The 12,566-nt window shown below is 34.1% G+C and overlaps 1 protein-coding gene across 3 annotated transcripts; it reads left to right on the top strand.

Annotated features, from left to right (window-relative positions):
• Positions 1-478: 478 nt before the first annotated feature.
• Positions 479-12,566, top strand: LOC123202577 (DEAD-box ATP-dependent RNA helicase FANCM). Of its 3 annotated transcripts, XM_044618517.1 has the most exons (23): positions 483-649; positions 731-965; positions 1,296-1,439; positions 2,407-2,489; positions 2,610-2,724; positions 2,869-2,960; positions 3,089-3,143; positions 3,218-3,339; positions 3,411-3,524; positions 4,134-4,327; positions 4,915-5,045; positions 6,024-6,084; positions 6,186-6,259; positions 6,453-6,502; positions 6,571-6,736; positions 6,897-7,024; positions 7,115-7,450; positions 7,722-7,788; positions 8,484-9,089; positions 9,189-9,674; positions 9,922-9,973; positions 10,790-10,936; positions 11,849-12,566. In XM_044618517.1, exons 1-23 carry the CDS (start codon positions 611-613, stop codon positions 12,438-12,440), a joined length of 4,089 nt encoding a protein of 1,362 aa, XP_044474452.1. In that variant the 5' UTR covers positions 483-610; the 3' UTR covers positions 12,441-12,566. The 3 variants fall into 3 exon arrangements, with proteins under 3 accessions (XP_044474454.1, XP_044474452.1, XP_044474453.1); XM_044618518.1 differs by lacking the exons at positions 483-649; positions 731-965; positions 1,296-1,439 and adding exons at positions 1,613-2,082; positions 2,178-2,203; XM_044618519.1 differs by lacking the exons at positions 10,790-10,936; positions 11,849-12,566 and having other exon boundaries at positions 479-649; positions 9,804-9,936.

Consider the following 12,566-nt stretch of genomic DNA (forward strand, 5'->3'; position numbering starts at 1 on the left):
GTCTTGAGATGACACTAGAAAAAGGGGAAGAAAAGAGGTGAAATAAAGAAGTCGATTGAAGACAATATTGAAAAAGGAGAAGAAAAGAAAGAAACTCTTAAAAGTTTAATCCTATAAAAAAGTTATTAGTTTTTCAAACTAATAAAAAAAAGATAATATTTTATTATTTTTAATATATTATTAGTTATATGATGAATTTTTTCTTAAAATTAATTAATTTTATTAACTTTAATAATTTATGAGTGAGAGTTTAAGTTTTCAAAACTTAATAAAGTATCAGTTTGGAGGTGTAACAAAAGTTGGGTGGGAGCATATCTTTTGGCATTTAATCAATTACCCTAGTGAAATCACTCATACATGAATATTTCAGTTATTTAAAAAAAATAAAATCAAAATTATCAATATAGCATTATTTAATTAAAGATCTTGTGATTATTATTTTTTAATAATTTTTTCATATTTATAAAATTTTCCTGCGGCAACCCAAACAAAATTGAGAATCTTTCTCTGAACAAATAGGTGAAAGTCTTTTAAAGTTTTGCCGCCAATCTTTCCAAGGGTTTTTCTCCAAAAACCCAAACCAAGAACAAGATCCGCTTTATTTAATTTAATGGCTTCTACTCCCCTACAAATCATCGATGACGACGATGTAAGTTGAATTTCACTTCTTCTTTTTCTCCTTTCATTTTCATTGCAGTGTGATAAGTTAATTTTTTTTTTTAATTATTAGGAGTTTGATTGGGAAGCAGCTGTCAGAGAAATCGATGTGGCTTGTGAAATCAAAAAGCCTTCTACTTCATCTAATTTATGTTCTACTTCTAAGCAATCTACTCTCCATAAATTTCTTGGAAAGGTTCAATTCAATCAATGTCAACAACAATCTAATGAACCAGAGCCTGAGTCTGATGAGAAGGTATGCTACGTTGATATTGATGCTGAGGCGGCAAAAACTTGGATATACCCAGGTTAGTCTTTTCATTTTCTTTATGCTACAGTAGATTATTGTAGCAATCTAATTGGGTTTCGCGTTGCTAAGACTTGGCTATTGAATTTATAATGGGCATCGTATTCTTTTGAGCCAGTTTTTAATGTGTGTAACGTTTGGCATCATAACCACGGGGAGGGTCCTTGGGGCGAGTGAAGAGGGTTGCTAGCTAGTTGTGTGCATAAGTGGTTTTGAAAGAGTGGTGGATTTTTAGTTTAGGAATGCAGGATTCAATTGGGTTGATAGAGATAAGATTGATTAATTATGTGTTACGATTGTTTGTTAATTATGTTTGTTATTGTTATTGCAGTTAATGTTCCTGTTCGTGATTACCAGTTTGCTATAACTAGAACGGCACTTTTTTCAAATACATTGGTGGCCTTGCCAACAGGCCTTGGGAAAACACTTATCGCTGCTGTTGTTATGTTTAATTACTTCAGATGGTTTCCACGAGGTAAGACTAACACTCTTGTTAAACCAACCACATTCCTACTTCTTTTCTTTTGTCCAACATTACTATAAGCCATTTATTGTTTTAGTTTCATCTCTGTGCTTGGCTCCCAAAAAGGCTATGTATCCCAAGTGTTACATTCAAAGTGATGTAACATTGATTAAATATCATGCGGCTTTTTTTATTTTATGGTCCATGATGTGTACTTCTGAATTATTTATCTAATTAATATCGTTAATTAGATTAAAAGAATATATGAGGTTTAGGAGACTAAGGCCTTGAGTCACCATTCTCCTATTTCTGATGTTGGTTGGAGAGAGTTCCAGTGGTGAGTTCTAGTCTTACAAAATGGTATAGGAGGCTAAAGGTGCCCTTGAAATACAACCTTTTGCTTTAGCTTTGGTCTGTGTTGTGTGGAAAAAGTAAAGAGACAATCTTCTATTTGTAGCCTTTAAAATATGCTAGATATCATTTCTGGATGCTGATTGTTATTTTGCATTGCAAGATTAACAGAGTGTTTCGGTGAGTTTTTCTTATATGGGCAATGTAATCCATCATAAGCATCAAGAATGTCTCCTTCCTAGGCATTGTGAGATGTCACAATTTTGGTCTCTCAAGACCCATGTACTAGTCAATTCCTTGCATGGTTAGTGGCTGATATTAAATCAAATACTCATAATTGAAAATCTAGAGTGCTGGTACTTATTTTTTCTCCACAATACTGACTGATGTCATTTTCAGATTCCATAACAACACCATGGCCACTGGTAAATATTGAAATTTAAGTTCACATATCATTTATGTCCGCTATATACAGATTTTTATTGTTTCATTCTTTATCATTTCCCAAATAAGGATATGGGATAATTTTGAATTAGTTTTTGATGGAGCCTTACGTGTACTACATCCCTGCAATCTAGATTTTCTTGTTCAGTTGGAAGTTTTATCTTTCTTGGTATCTGTATAACAGGGAAAATAGTGTTTGCTGCTCCTTCTCGGCCTCTAGTCATGCAACAAATAGAAGCTTGCCATAATATTGTAGGAATACCACAAGTAAGATACTTTTTTTCATTTCATTGGGAATGACTTGCTCAATTATTTATTTGATTGGGAAAATTACTTTGTCAGAATCATTAACATATTTTGAGAAGATTCCTATCTAAATGATTGCAGGAATGGACAATTGATATGACCGGTCAGATAAGTCCTAGCAAAAGAGCTTGCTTTTGGAAAACTAAGCGAGTTTTCTTTGTTACTCCGCAAGTCCTGGAGAAGGATATTCAATCTGGTGATTTTTTTTTTAACTTTTATGTTAGTATACTACATATACTGAGGACTAAAAAATTTGATGCTCTTTTATTATCTTTTAAATTAAATATCATTGTTTTTTTGTCCTGTTACCACGTTTTGCTTATGAAGGAAATCCTTTTAGGCACATGTTTGTCAAAATACCTGGTGTGTTTGGTCATCGATGAGGCTCATCGAGCACTTGGAAATTATGCATATTGTACGGCTGTTCGTGAGGTTTGTTGGACCAAAATTTTATGGTTTTCTTAACCACTCATGATCAAACTGTTCTTGATTGTTACTTAAGATTTTTGTCTTGGATGCATTTTCTGATTCTTGATACTAGTGAATTTATAAAATTGTAGTTAATGTCAGTGCCTGTGCAGCTGAGAATACTGGCTTTGACTGCAACACCAGGGTGTAAGTAAAATTATGTACTTGCTTTCTTTGAATTTTTTATATTGTAAATTCTAATGCAAAATTTGATTGTTTAGCAAAGCAGCAGACTATTCAGCATATTATTGATAACTTACATATATCAACACTAGAATATCGCAATGAAAGTGATGGTGATGTCAGCCCATATGTTCACAACAGAAAGACAGAACTGATTCAGGTATATACTGGTCATTATCCTAAGAAGCATTACCATGCAGCTATGTTTTTTAAAATGTTCGGTATTGATAGGTTCCGATGGGCCAAGAGGCTGCAGAGATAAACAATCTGATGTTGGAAATAATACGCCCTTATGTGAATAAGCTTTCCTCTATTGGACTTCTTCAAAATAGAGACTACCGAACTGTATGGTTCTGTATCTTTTGAATTCCTTCCATGCTTATTTTGACAGTAATCTCTAGTACATTAATGTGTCTATATGTTGCCAACTGTTCCACTGTTACATTTTCTTAAATACAGTTCTGGGAATTTTTATAACAGGACAAGGTGCTCCTTAATTTTTCATACGGTGTAAATAGAAAATCTTGTTAAAATGCATCTTATACATACATTGGTTTAAATTGTTTCTTTAAAATTATTGTGTAAATTGCTTTGGGTGCTAATTTATTTTGGGTGATTCCTAATATTGATGATATTTGATGGTGGCTCTCAGTTCCTTTAATAATATCATTTATGATCTTTGATTTATATCTTTAGATGCTGAAAAGAGTAGAAAATGGATCTATTCATGCTGTGTTGTATCATTATTGTTACACTACTTTCCTGAAAACATTATTTTGACAAAGACTATATCTAAAACTTTATCTTGGCTTCTTCATAAGACATTGAAATATATAAAACTTTTCCTGCTATGTTTTTGGGCTTCGGTGCTTTTTGATCTCTTTCTAGTTAGTACTCTGTGAAATCATACTTTCCCTTGTTTTCTTACTTACATTTCATTTTGGCATTGGACAGTTGAGCCCAGTATATTTACTCAACTCTAGGGACAAATTTCGTCAAGCACCTCCTCCAAACCTTCCCCACATCAAATGTGGTGAAATAGAAACTTATTTTGGAGCTCTTATTACTCTCTATCACATATGTAAGCTGCTTTCAAGCCATGGAATAAGGCCGGCATATGAAATGCTGGAAGAAAAGTTGCGACAAGGGTACGTTCTTCTGCATCCTCCATTTAGAGGGTTAGGAGGCTGCCTTCGAGTGATAGGAGGGTGCTGTCTTTATCAGTAAAGACAGATTCCAGTAACTTGCCTCCTTTGGGTATTGCTTCATTTGATTTGAGCCTTTAACTTGCTCTTAGTGTATTGCCAATCTGTTTAGCTGTGAAATTAAGCTGAATACCAGAAGAATATGTTGTCTAGCTTTAGATTTAAATTAAGCACCTGAGTATGTTTGAATAGAGACTACATTCTTTTCTTATCTGGAGTCAGACAAACTCAAATGAATTTGACATGATGGTACATACTCCAAACAGTAAATATTTCAATTTTAGATTTAATTTTTGAATATTTGATTTAATTTTAGTCATACCATCCATGGACCAGCACTAGATTGCATTGTACAATGAGTTGACAGTGACATTAATATTTGATTTAGAAAGAAATTCTAGAACTGTTAAATGAGTTTGGGCTTCTGATGGGGATTCTTAGTGTTGTCTCCACTTTATCACATGCTAATAATATAAACATGCTAATACTTCAAACAGCATTTTTTAAGCGTCTGAACTTAATTATTGCAGGTCATTTGCAAGACTAATGAGTAAAAATGAAGTTATTCGGAAAGTAAAGCTCTTAATGCAGCAAACTTTATTCCATGGTGCACCAAGTCCCAAATTGTCAAAAATGTTGGAAGTACTTGTTGACCATTTCAGTATGTAACATGTCACTTCCTCTTGCTTCCATGAACATGCTTTTGATTCAAGTGACCAATTAAATTGTTCCTTTCTGCTGCTGCTCAATTTTGGTATTACTTTTGAGATTATATTGAGAAATTAAATTTGAACACTGTTTATTTGTTCCAGATACATTATCCAAACAACTTTAAAATTCAATTAGCTTATTATTGTTGTTGTTGTTGTTATTATTAATGTTCTTTATTTCATTTTGTTAAAAAATAAAAGAATGGTTGCACTTGCAGAATAATTGGACTTCACATTCTTTACAATCAAATTGGTTTGCAATTGTCTTAATACATATTTCTATGGCTTCAGATGGAACATTCAGACTACTGCTTAATCCTACTGATTGTGGTGCTTTCTTTCATTTTCAATTGGCCATGCTTAAATGCCATTTGGCTCTCCTAAAGAATACATTCTCTTTGTAGTCAAACTAAAAAAGTTTGACCTTAAATATTGTTACTTTGTTGGGAGGTTTTGGTATTGACCTACGGTTTGCATCTAAAAGCTTAAAGAAATCAAGTTTCATCTATATTATGAATTGAAATTATATAAGTAGTTATTTAGGGCATCTCTTGCAACAACCTTGCTCACCGGTTGTTTGACCAATCTGTTCCTGGTAATTTTCAGAAAAATCAGCATCTCAAAGCATCCACTAACTCCCATTGCTTGTTTGTTGCTAAATAGTTCTGTCAAGCACCAACCAAAATTTCAGTATTGTTAAATTTTTATCTGAAGACATGATTGCTGGTTCAAGCTTTCTGCATTATTGTTGATTTTCTATTTTCCTGGTATCTTCTTGAGTTTGATTGTTAAAATGCAGTTTGTTTTAGTCTCCATGACTTTGTCCTGTGAATTATGTTACCATTATTATTAATCAGTGCATAGAAGTTTTTGTCTTAGCTCCTAATATTAAGTATGGTTGAAAATGATTGAGAAATATGTGGTTGCAGAAACGAAGGATCCAAAAAGTTCAAGAGTTATAATCTTCTCTAATTTTAGAGGAAGTGTCAGGTGCATAAAAAATTCTTCAAGTCAATCTGTTTTTGATGTTTGTTGCATGATGGTTGAAATTAGGAAAACTTTCTCTGACCTAATTGTTACTTGGATTTCAGGGACATAATGAATGCATTAGTAAACAACATTGGTGATTTAGTTAAAGCAACTGAATTTATTGGTCAAAGCTCAGGTTAGTTAGTCAGTAGTTCAGCACCCTTATTTCCTTCCCAGTAATAGCAATTTCCTTTGTTTCTTTTACTGGTGAGAAACTTGAGAATTGATTTTTATTTTGCTGAAATATATAAACGTTAACAGTAGACAAAATGTTGTTTTTGTAAAATTCCTTTTCTTCAGAATATATTTATTAATCATCTTTTATACAGGAAAAGCATTGAAAGGCCAATCACAAAAAGTACAACAGGCTGTCCTGGAGGTAGCTACGCTTTTTTTTTTAAATGTCATTTTTAGCTTCCTCTGTTGGCTTATTTTATTCACTCACAGAAATTTCGAGCTGGTGGATACAATGTCATTGTTGCCACATCAATTGGTGAAGAAGGCCTGGATATCATGGAAGTTGATCTTGTCATATGTTTTGATGCTAATGTTTCTCCATTGAGAATGATTCAGCGGATGGGGAGAACTGGAAGGAAGCATGATGGACGAGTTGATATCCTTTTTGTCATCTGGTTAATACAGATGATGAAGTATGTTGTCAGTCACATTGATATGAGCTTACAACAAACTCTAATAATATAAATCTGTTTACTTTTTGGAAACATTTTGTAATGATTGAACTCTTATTCTAGTGGACCCTTGACAAATGTTACTAGTTTTAGCTTGTGAAGGGTCAGAAATGAAAGGCTATATGCAAAAGCAAGCAAGCAGCAAGGCTATTAGAAAACGCATGCTTAATGGAGGAATGAGTAGCTTTAATTTCCATCCTAGTCCGAGGATGGTATGATCTTTGAAAAGTTGTTTGGCCTTATCTCTTACTGCTGTAGTGTTAAATTGCTAAATCTACGAGTTCTATCATGTTTGGTTGTAGATACCCCATATCTACAAACCGGAAGTCCAATACGTTGAGCTGTCTATTGAACGATTCATTTCTCGTGGGAAGAAAGTTAAAAATGATAAAGCTGTTGAGACACCAGTTTTCAAAGAAAAGTTAACCGTGACTGAGACTGATTTAATAGCCAAGTATTTCCAGCACACAAATGATACTACTTCAAGACTATCTCTTATTGCATTTCCACATGTCCAGGCATTTCCCTCCAGAGTTCACAAAGTAAATCACTCTTATAGAACAGGGATGTTGATTGACATGATGCAACATTTGCAAGGAATAACCTTTTCAAGTGACAACAGAACATTCTTTACTGAGGTTTCCTCTCTATTGCAACGCTAGTTTTCTGCTAGAGTAATACTACACTTACAAAGTATTTCTTATGAAGAGATGAATCCAAAGTGATGTGGCACTACTCTTTAAATGACATATCAATTAAAGGGTTGCCTTTGCAAATTCACTCTCCCATTTATATTTCGCCTTATCACTTTGTATATACATCTTTGTATGAGGACTTTGTTAAGTGTACTATTATTCTTTATGCCAATATTTTATTTTCATTGCTTGTAACTTTACTTAATGGTTTCAGGGTGATTTTTCTTCAGGCAAGGGCTTGGGAGTTCAGTCTTTTGAACAATGTGAAAATGATAACAAAGGTAATTATCTTAAACCTCTAACATAGCATGCGCTGTCAAATTTGTATTCAGGAGGATTTCTGTAGTTTGTTCAGTTTACATACTGTTAGATCATATAAACCAAAATGTTAGTGGGTATCAAAGCTGTTTAACTATTGTAAATGTAGTGCATTGTTGGACTTTCTATATGCTATGATGTCACCATAATGTAAGAGATATTAGAACATATGAACAATCTTATAAATTTGCTTATACTAAATTTAACTCATTCCTGAGTTTGTACCTCCTGCGCCAGGTTTAAGCTATAAGGTGAGTGATTGAAACATTTCATTATGATAAAGGCATTGAAAGTATTTCGTGGATCATAATAGTTTTGCAGTTTTCCTTGAACACTAAAACTATGTGCATACACTTTTGAGTACACAATTTGGTATATAGATGATGTATATGAATTAAGGATAAATTAATACTCAATCATATGATGACACATCATCTGTGTATCCAATTGTACTCAAAAGTGTATGCATATAATATTGCTTTTCTTTGAAATGCAACTGAAGTATGTTAAGCTTCAACTAGACTTCATCAACAGAGTCCCATGTTTATTATCTTCACCATCCAGATAATTAGTAGCAGTCCCTGTTTAGAATACTTATGCAATACAACAGTACAGATTTTTGATAAGTCTATAACGAGTTCCCATAATGTTGTTGCAGATTCATTTATTTTGGACAACCTTGAAGGACCCAAATCACCAAAAGAAGTAACAGAGCCTGACACATCTCCTGTAAGGATTTTAGGCACCGAGAAGAAGCATAGCTTGCCTGGCTTCTGTAGCAAAAGTTCTGTAGCACACTCATACCTTTTTGGTTCAGATTTTGTATCTGTTGATGCTCTGGGAAATGTCCTAATTGCACCTCCCCCCGCTCTTTTCTTTCAAGAATTATTACATTCTAAATGTATAAGTGCCAACGGTACACTGCTGCAGAACCATTGGAAAGAAGATTCTTCACATTTGAAGACTTTTGACAAAAACTATGATGAACTTGGTATGGAAGCTAAAACTGTTGCAGAACAACCAACTTCCCAGGCAACATGCATTAAAAATGTTAGTCTCCAAATATCTAGTCCCAATTTTGAAGCCCAGCAGGAGAAAGCAGTTGAGGGAGATATGGCCGATGAGACATTTGAAGTGGAAATAAAAGAACCATCCCTACAGGCTGATAAATACAGCAATTATTTGATAGATTCTGAACTTAGTCCCAGGCTAACTAATTTGATCAAGACTGGTGTTGTTCCAGAGTCACCTATCAATGACAGAGGTCTACTTGCACCCCGAACTAACATTATTTTATATTCTGAAGTCAAGGTATACTATACGTTGCCAACTAACTCATGCTGAATGTACTTTAATTTTGCAGGGCTATTAAATAATGAGGGAAGAAATGAATTTTTGATTGCAGATTTTGCTTCACCAGTCAAATTGTGTTCTGAACAGCAAACTAATTCTGTAAGTCTTGAGGAAAATAAAAGGGGTTTGGACAATAGTGACAATGTAAGGAATTGCCCCATTTCTCCTATTAATATTGAATGTCAAGCTCCTTTATTTAAGGTGAACCATATCGACTGTTCAAGAGGATGTAACTTTGCTTCTCCAGTTGCTGAGGAAACCAAAATTATCATGACAAATATTACAACCCCTAATTGTAGTCGGGATTGGCTTCTGAATTCTGAAGGCAAGTCACAACATGTTAAGCCAGTGCATAAACTTAAAAGGCTGCGCAAAGCTGCAGATTGTTCTAAAAAAGGGCTTTTGCAAGACATGAACGAAAAGACTAGAATTGCTGGTGTAAATCTTGCCGGATCTATTTCTGGTACCAGTCCCATCCAAAATAAGCATGGCAGAGGTAACTTGAGTTTATAATATTTTTTTGTCTTTTAGTTGACTGTCTTTGCTGGGGTCCTGAGTTCTTGTTTCCTGTATTTTTTTACTTTCAGCAGGGAATTTCTAATCTAAAAATTTGATGTTTTCTCAGACTGAATTGTTCTACCATTGGGTTTGTTTGATTAGAGGCATGATTATGCTAGAATTGTATTGCTTCCACAATATGTCAATGAATAAGATTATGTATGATATCTGGTTACTGAATTCAGGTAAAAGGAAACGAGTAGATAATGTGAGATCATTCATTGAGGAGGAGGCGGAGTAAGTTCATTTATTTGCAAAGTTTTTCTATTTAAAATTGTTCCTGTTATCTTCATTTAAAGCATATGAAAATAAAAAATTAATATACAAAACTTTCCACTTGGATAGTGTTAGGAACCCAGCTCTTATTGAACCAAAACACAAAATCAAAACACAAAAAAAACATAATAAACTAAAATATTTCATTAACTAAAACATTACAAGATAAACAGAACAATTCGAGGAGTTTGGGACCTCCCATTTTTCGGCCATTCGAGGCGCCGGAGACCTCCCATTTTCCGGCCATTCGAGGTGCCGGAGACCTCCCTAAATCAGCCAAAGGTGGCTGCCCTCAAACCCAAACCCTAATAATGTTTTAGTTTATTAAAAAAAAAAAAAAAAAATCATCGTGAGGATAAGATGATTTTGAAGGGAAGGGAAATGTTAGGATTGAGACACTTGTCATCAATCCAATGGCCCATTTTTATTATAAATGTATGTTTTGAGTTTTGAAAAAAGAAAGAGAAGAAAAATATTAGGGTTTGGGTTTGAAGGCAGCCACCTTCGGCTGATTTAGGGAGGTCTCCGGCGCCTCGAATGGGCGGAAAATGGGAGGTCCCGAACTCTTCGAACTGTTCGGTTTATCTTGTAATGTTTTAGTTAATGAAATATTTTAGTTTATTATGTATTTTTTGTGTTTTGGTTGAATAAGAGCTGGGTTCCTAACAGATAGTAATCTCAAATTGCATGTATACAAAGAAATCAAGTGATTCTAAATTTCTTGCCAAATGCTCTTGGTGGAATTTTGTCTGAAATGGATTTTTTATTGCCTCTCAGGGTGTCTTCAGAAACTGAAACTGCTGATGATGAGGAAGATGACCTGGAAAACTCATATGATGATAGTTTCATAGATGACAGGATAAATCCTACAGCAGCTAGTACTCAAGCTGAATCAAGTGGAGTTGACATGGTGGCAATATATAGGTATTTGATTCTATCTCTGTCACTCACTGTACATACAATACAGTGAGTGGAGAAATCAGGGTGTGGCCGGTGTTATTATAGAACCATAGCAAATGGCAAGACTTATATATCTTTACTGTCAAAAGCAGATAGTAATGAATGGAGAAAACTTCTTTTCTGTTCTGGAATATTTACTATCTTGCATATTACTTCCATGGTACTGTTAAGAGTTAGAAAACTCAGTTTTGAATAGAAATACTAAGCTGATGTGGTAAGTGATAAAGTAATGTTTTATAAGAGGACACATCACATGTGATGAGAAAATTAGATAAGAGTTAATGTGTAACATTTACTGACATAATGTACCCCAGATCATCATTATGATTAAAATTTCTGTTTGCTAGTGTTTCAGACAGATTTGATTATTTATATTGAAGTCAATATTATATGTTGATGGAACTCATTAAATTTAACAATTTAGAAGTCCTATTCTCCATTTCAAATTCAGTATCTCGTTCTGAAAAATACCAGGCTCCTACTACAGCACAAAGGTGCATCGAATAATGTCGGAGCAACATTACTATTTGATGCTAAATTTGATGTCCCCAGTAAGGGACCTAATTTCACTTTTTATAACAGTTATAAATGTGATTTAACTTTTCACTTATGAACTTGAATTACTTATTGAAATTTGAAGTTTGAGTTCATATGGATGTCGTGTGTTTTGGATTTTTCTTAGCAAAGTGTTTTTTTTTTTTTTCTTTATTGGCGTCAGTGAAATCTTGGGTTTATTTTTATTTGTTTTGTTTGCTTTTCCTTCTATCAAATTTTCTCTGAAGTTTTTTTCTAATAATATTTCTACTTAAAGTTTATTGTTTGGCTATTCACTATGGTGAAGACTCCATCTAAAAACTGATTGATTTCCTATGATAGGCGCTCTTTGCTCAGTCAATCACCATTGGTGAGACGGCCAAATTTTTCTGCTGCTTATAGTCCAGATTCTGCAAGTCCTACAACCAGAATAGGCGATAGTGGAAGCTCATCTGGAAAGTCATTGCCCTCTGTACAGGCACTTCAGACTGACTCTAAATATCAGTCTGCTGGCAACAGTCCCGAATCATTTCAGATAAACCAAGAGAGAATTACCTCAGGAGCCAGTTCTTGTAAACTGTCGAATTTAATCACAGAGAATGAGAGGAAACGAAAGCTGAGTTTCCATCAGTTAGAATCCATACCAGCAATCAACTTAGTGTCAAGATTTTCTTTCCAGTCTGAGGTCACCGGCAAAGAACCTTGTCAGGAGCGTCAAGCTGAGAATATTGATGCTGATGCAAATGCAGATGCAGATGTACTTGATGATGAGGAATTTTATGAGAATCTCGATTTAGACGCCCTGGAGGAACAGGCTGCATTGATTCTGAAACATAAGTCAGAATGTTTGCCTCATGAGCAAGAAACAATTCCTCCAGCAAAAGCGCAAAATCTTAGTGTTCTTGGTTCTCCATCTTTTGATCTTGGGATATAGTAAAAATTTCCAGGGGAAATTGAGATTGTTTGTAAATTATCTCTGTAATTGTGGATAAATGTGGATTATGTAGCTAATTTATGTAAATCTCATGTATAGAGAATATAAATATATATTTCTGTTCAA

Source organism: Mangifera indica, chromosome 19 (genome assembly GCF_011075055.1).
Source record: "Mangifera indica cultivar Alphonso chromosome 19, CATAS_Mindica_2.1, whole genome shotgun sequence".
NCBI lineage: Eukaryota > Viridiplantae > Streptophyta > Magnoliopsida > Sapindales > Anacardiaceae > Mangifera > Mangifera indica.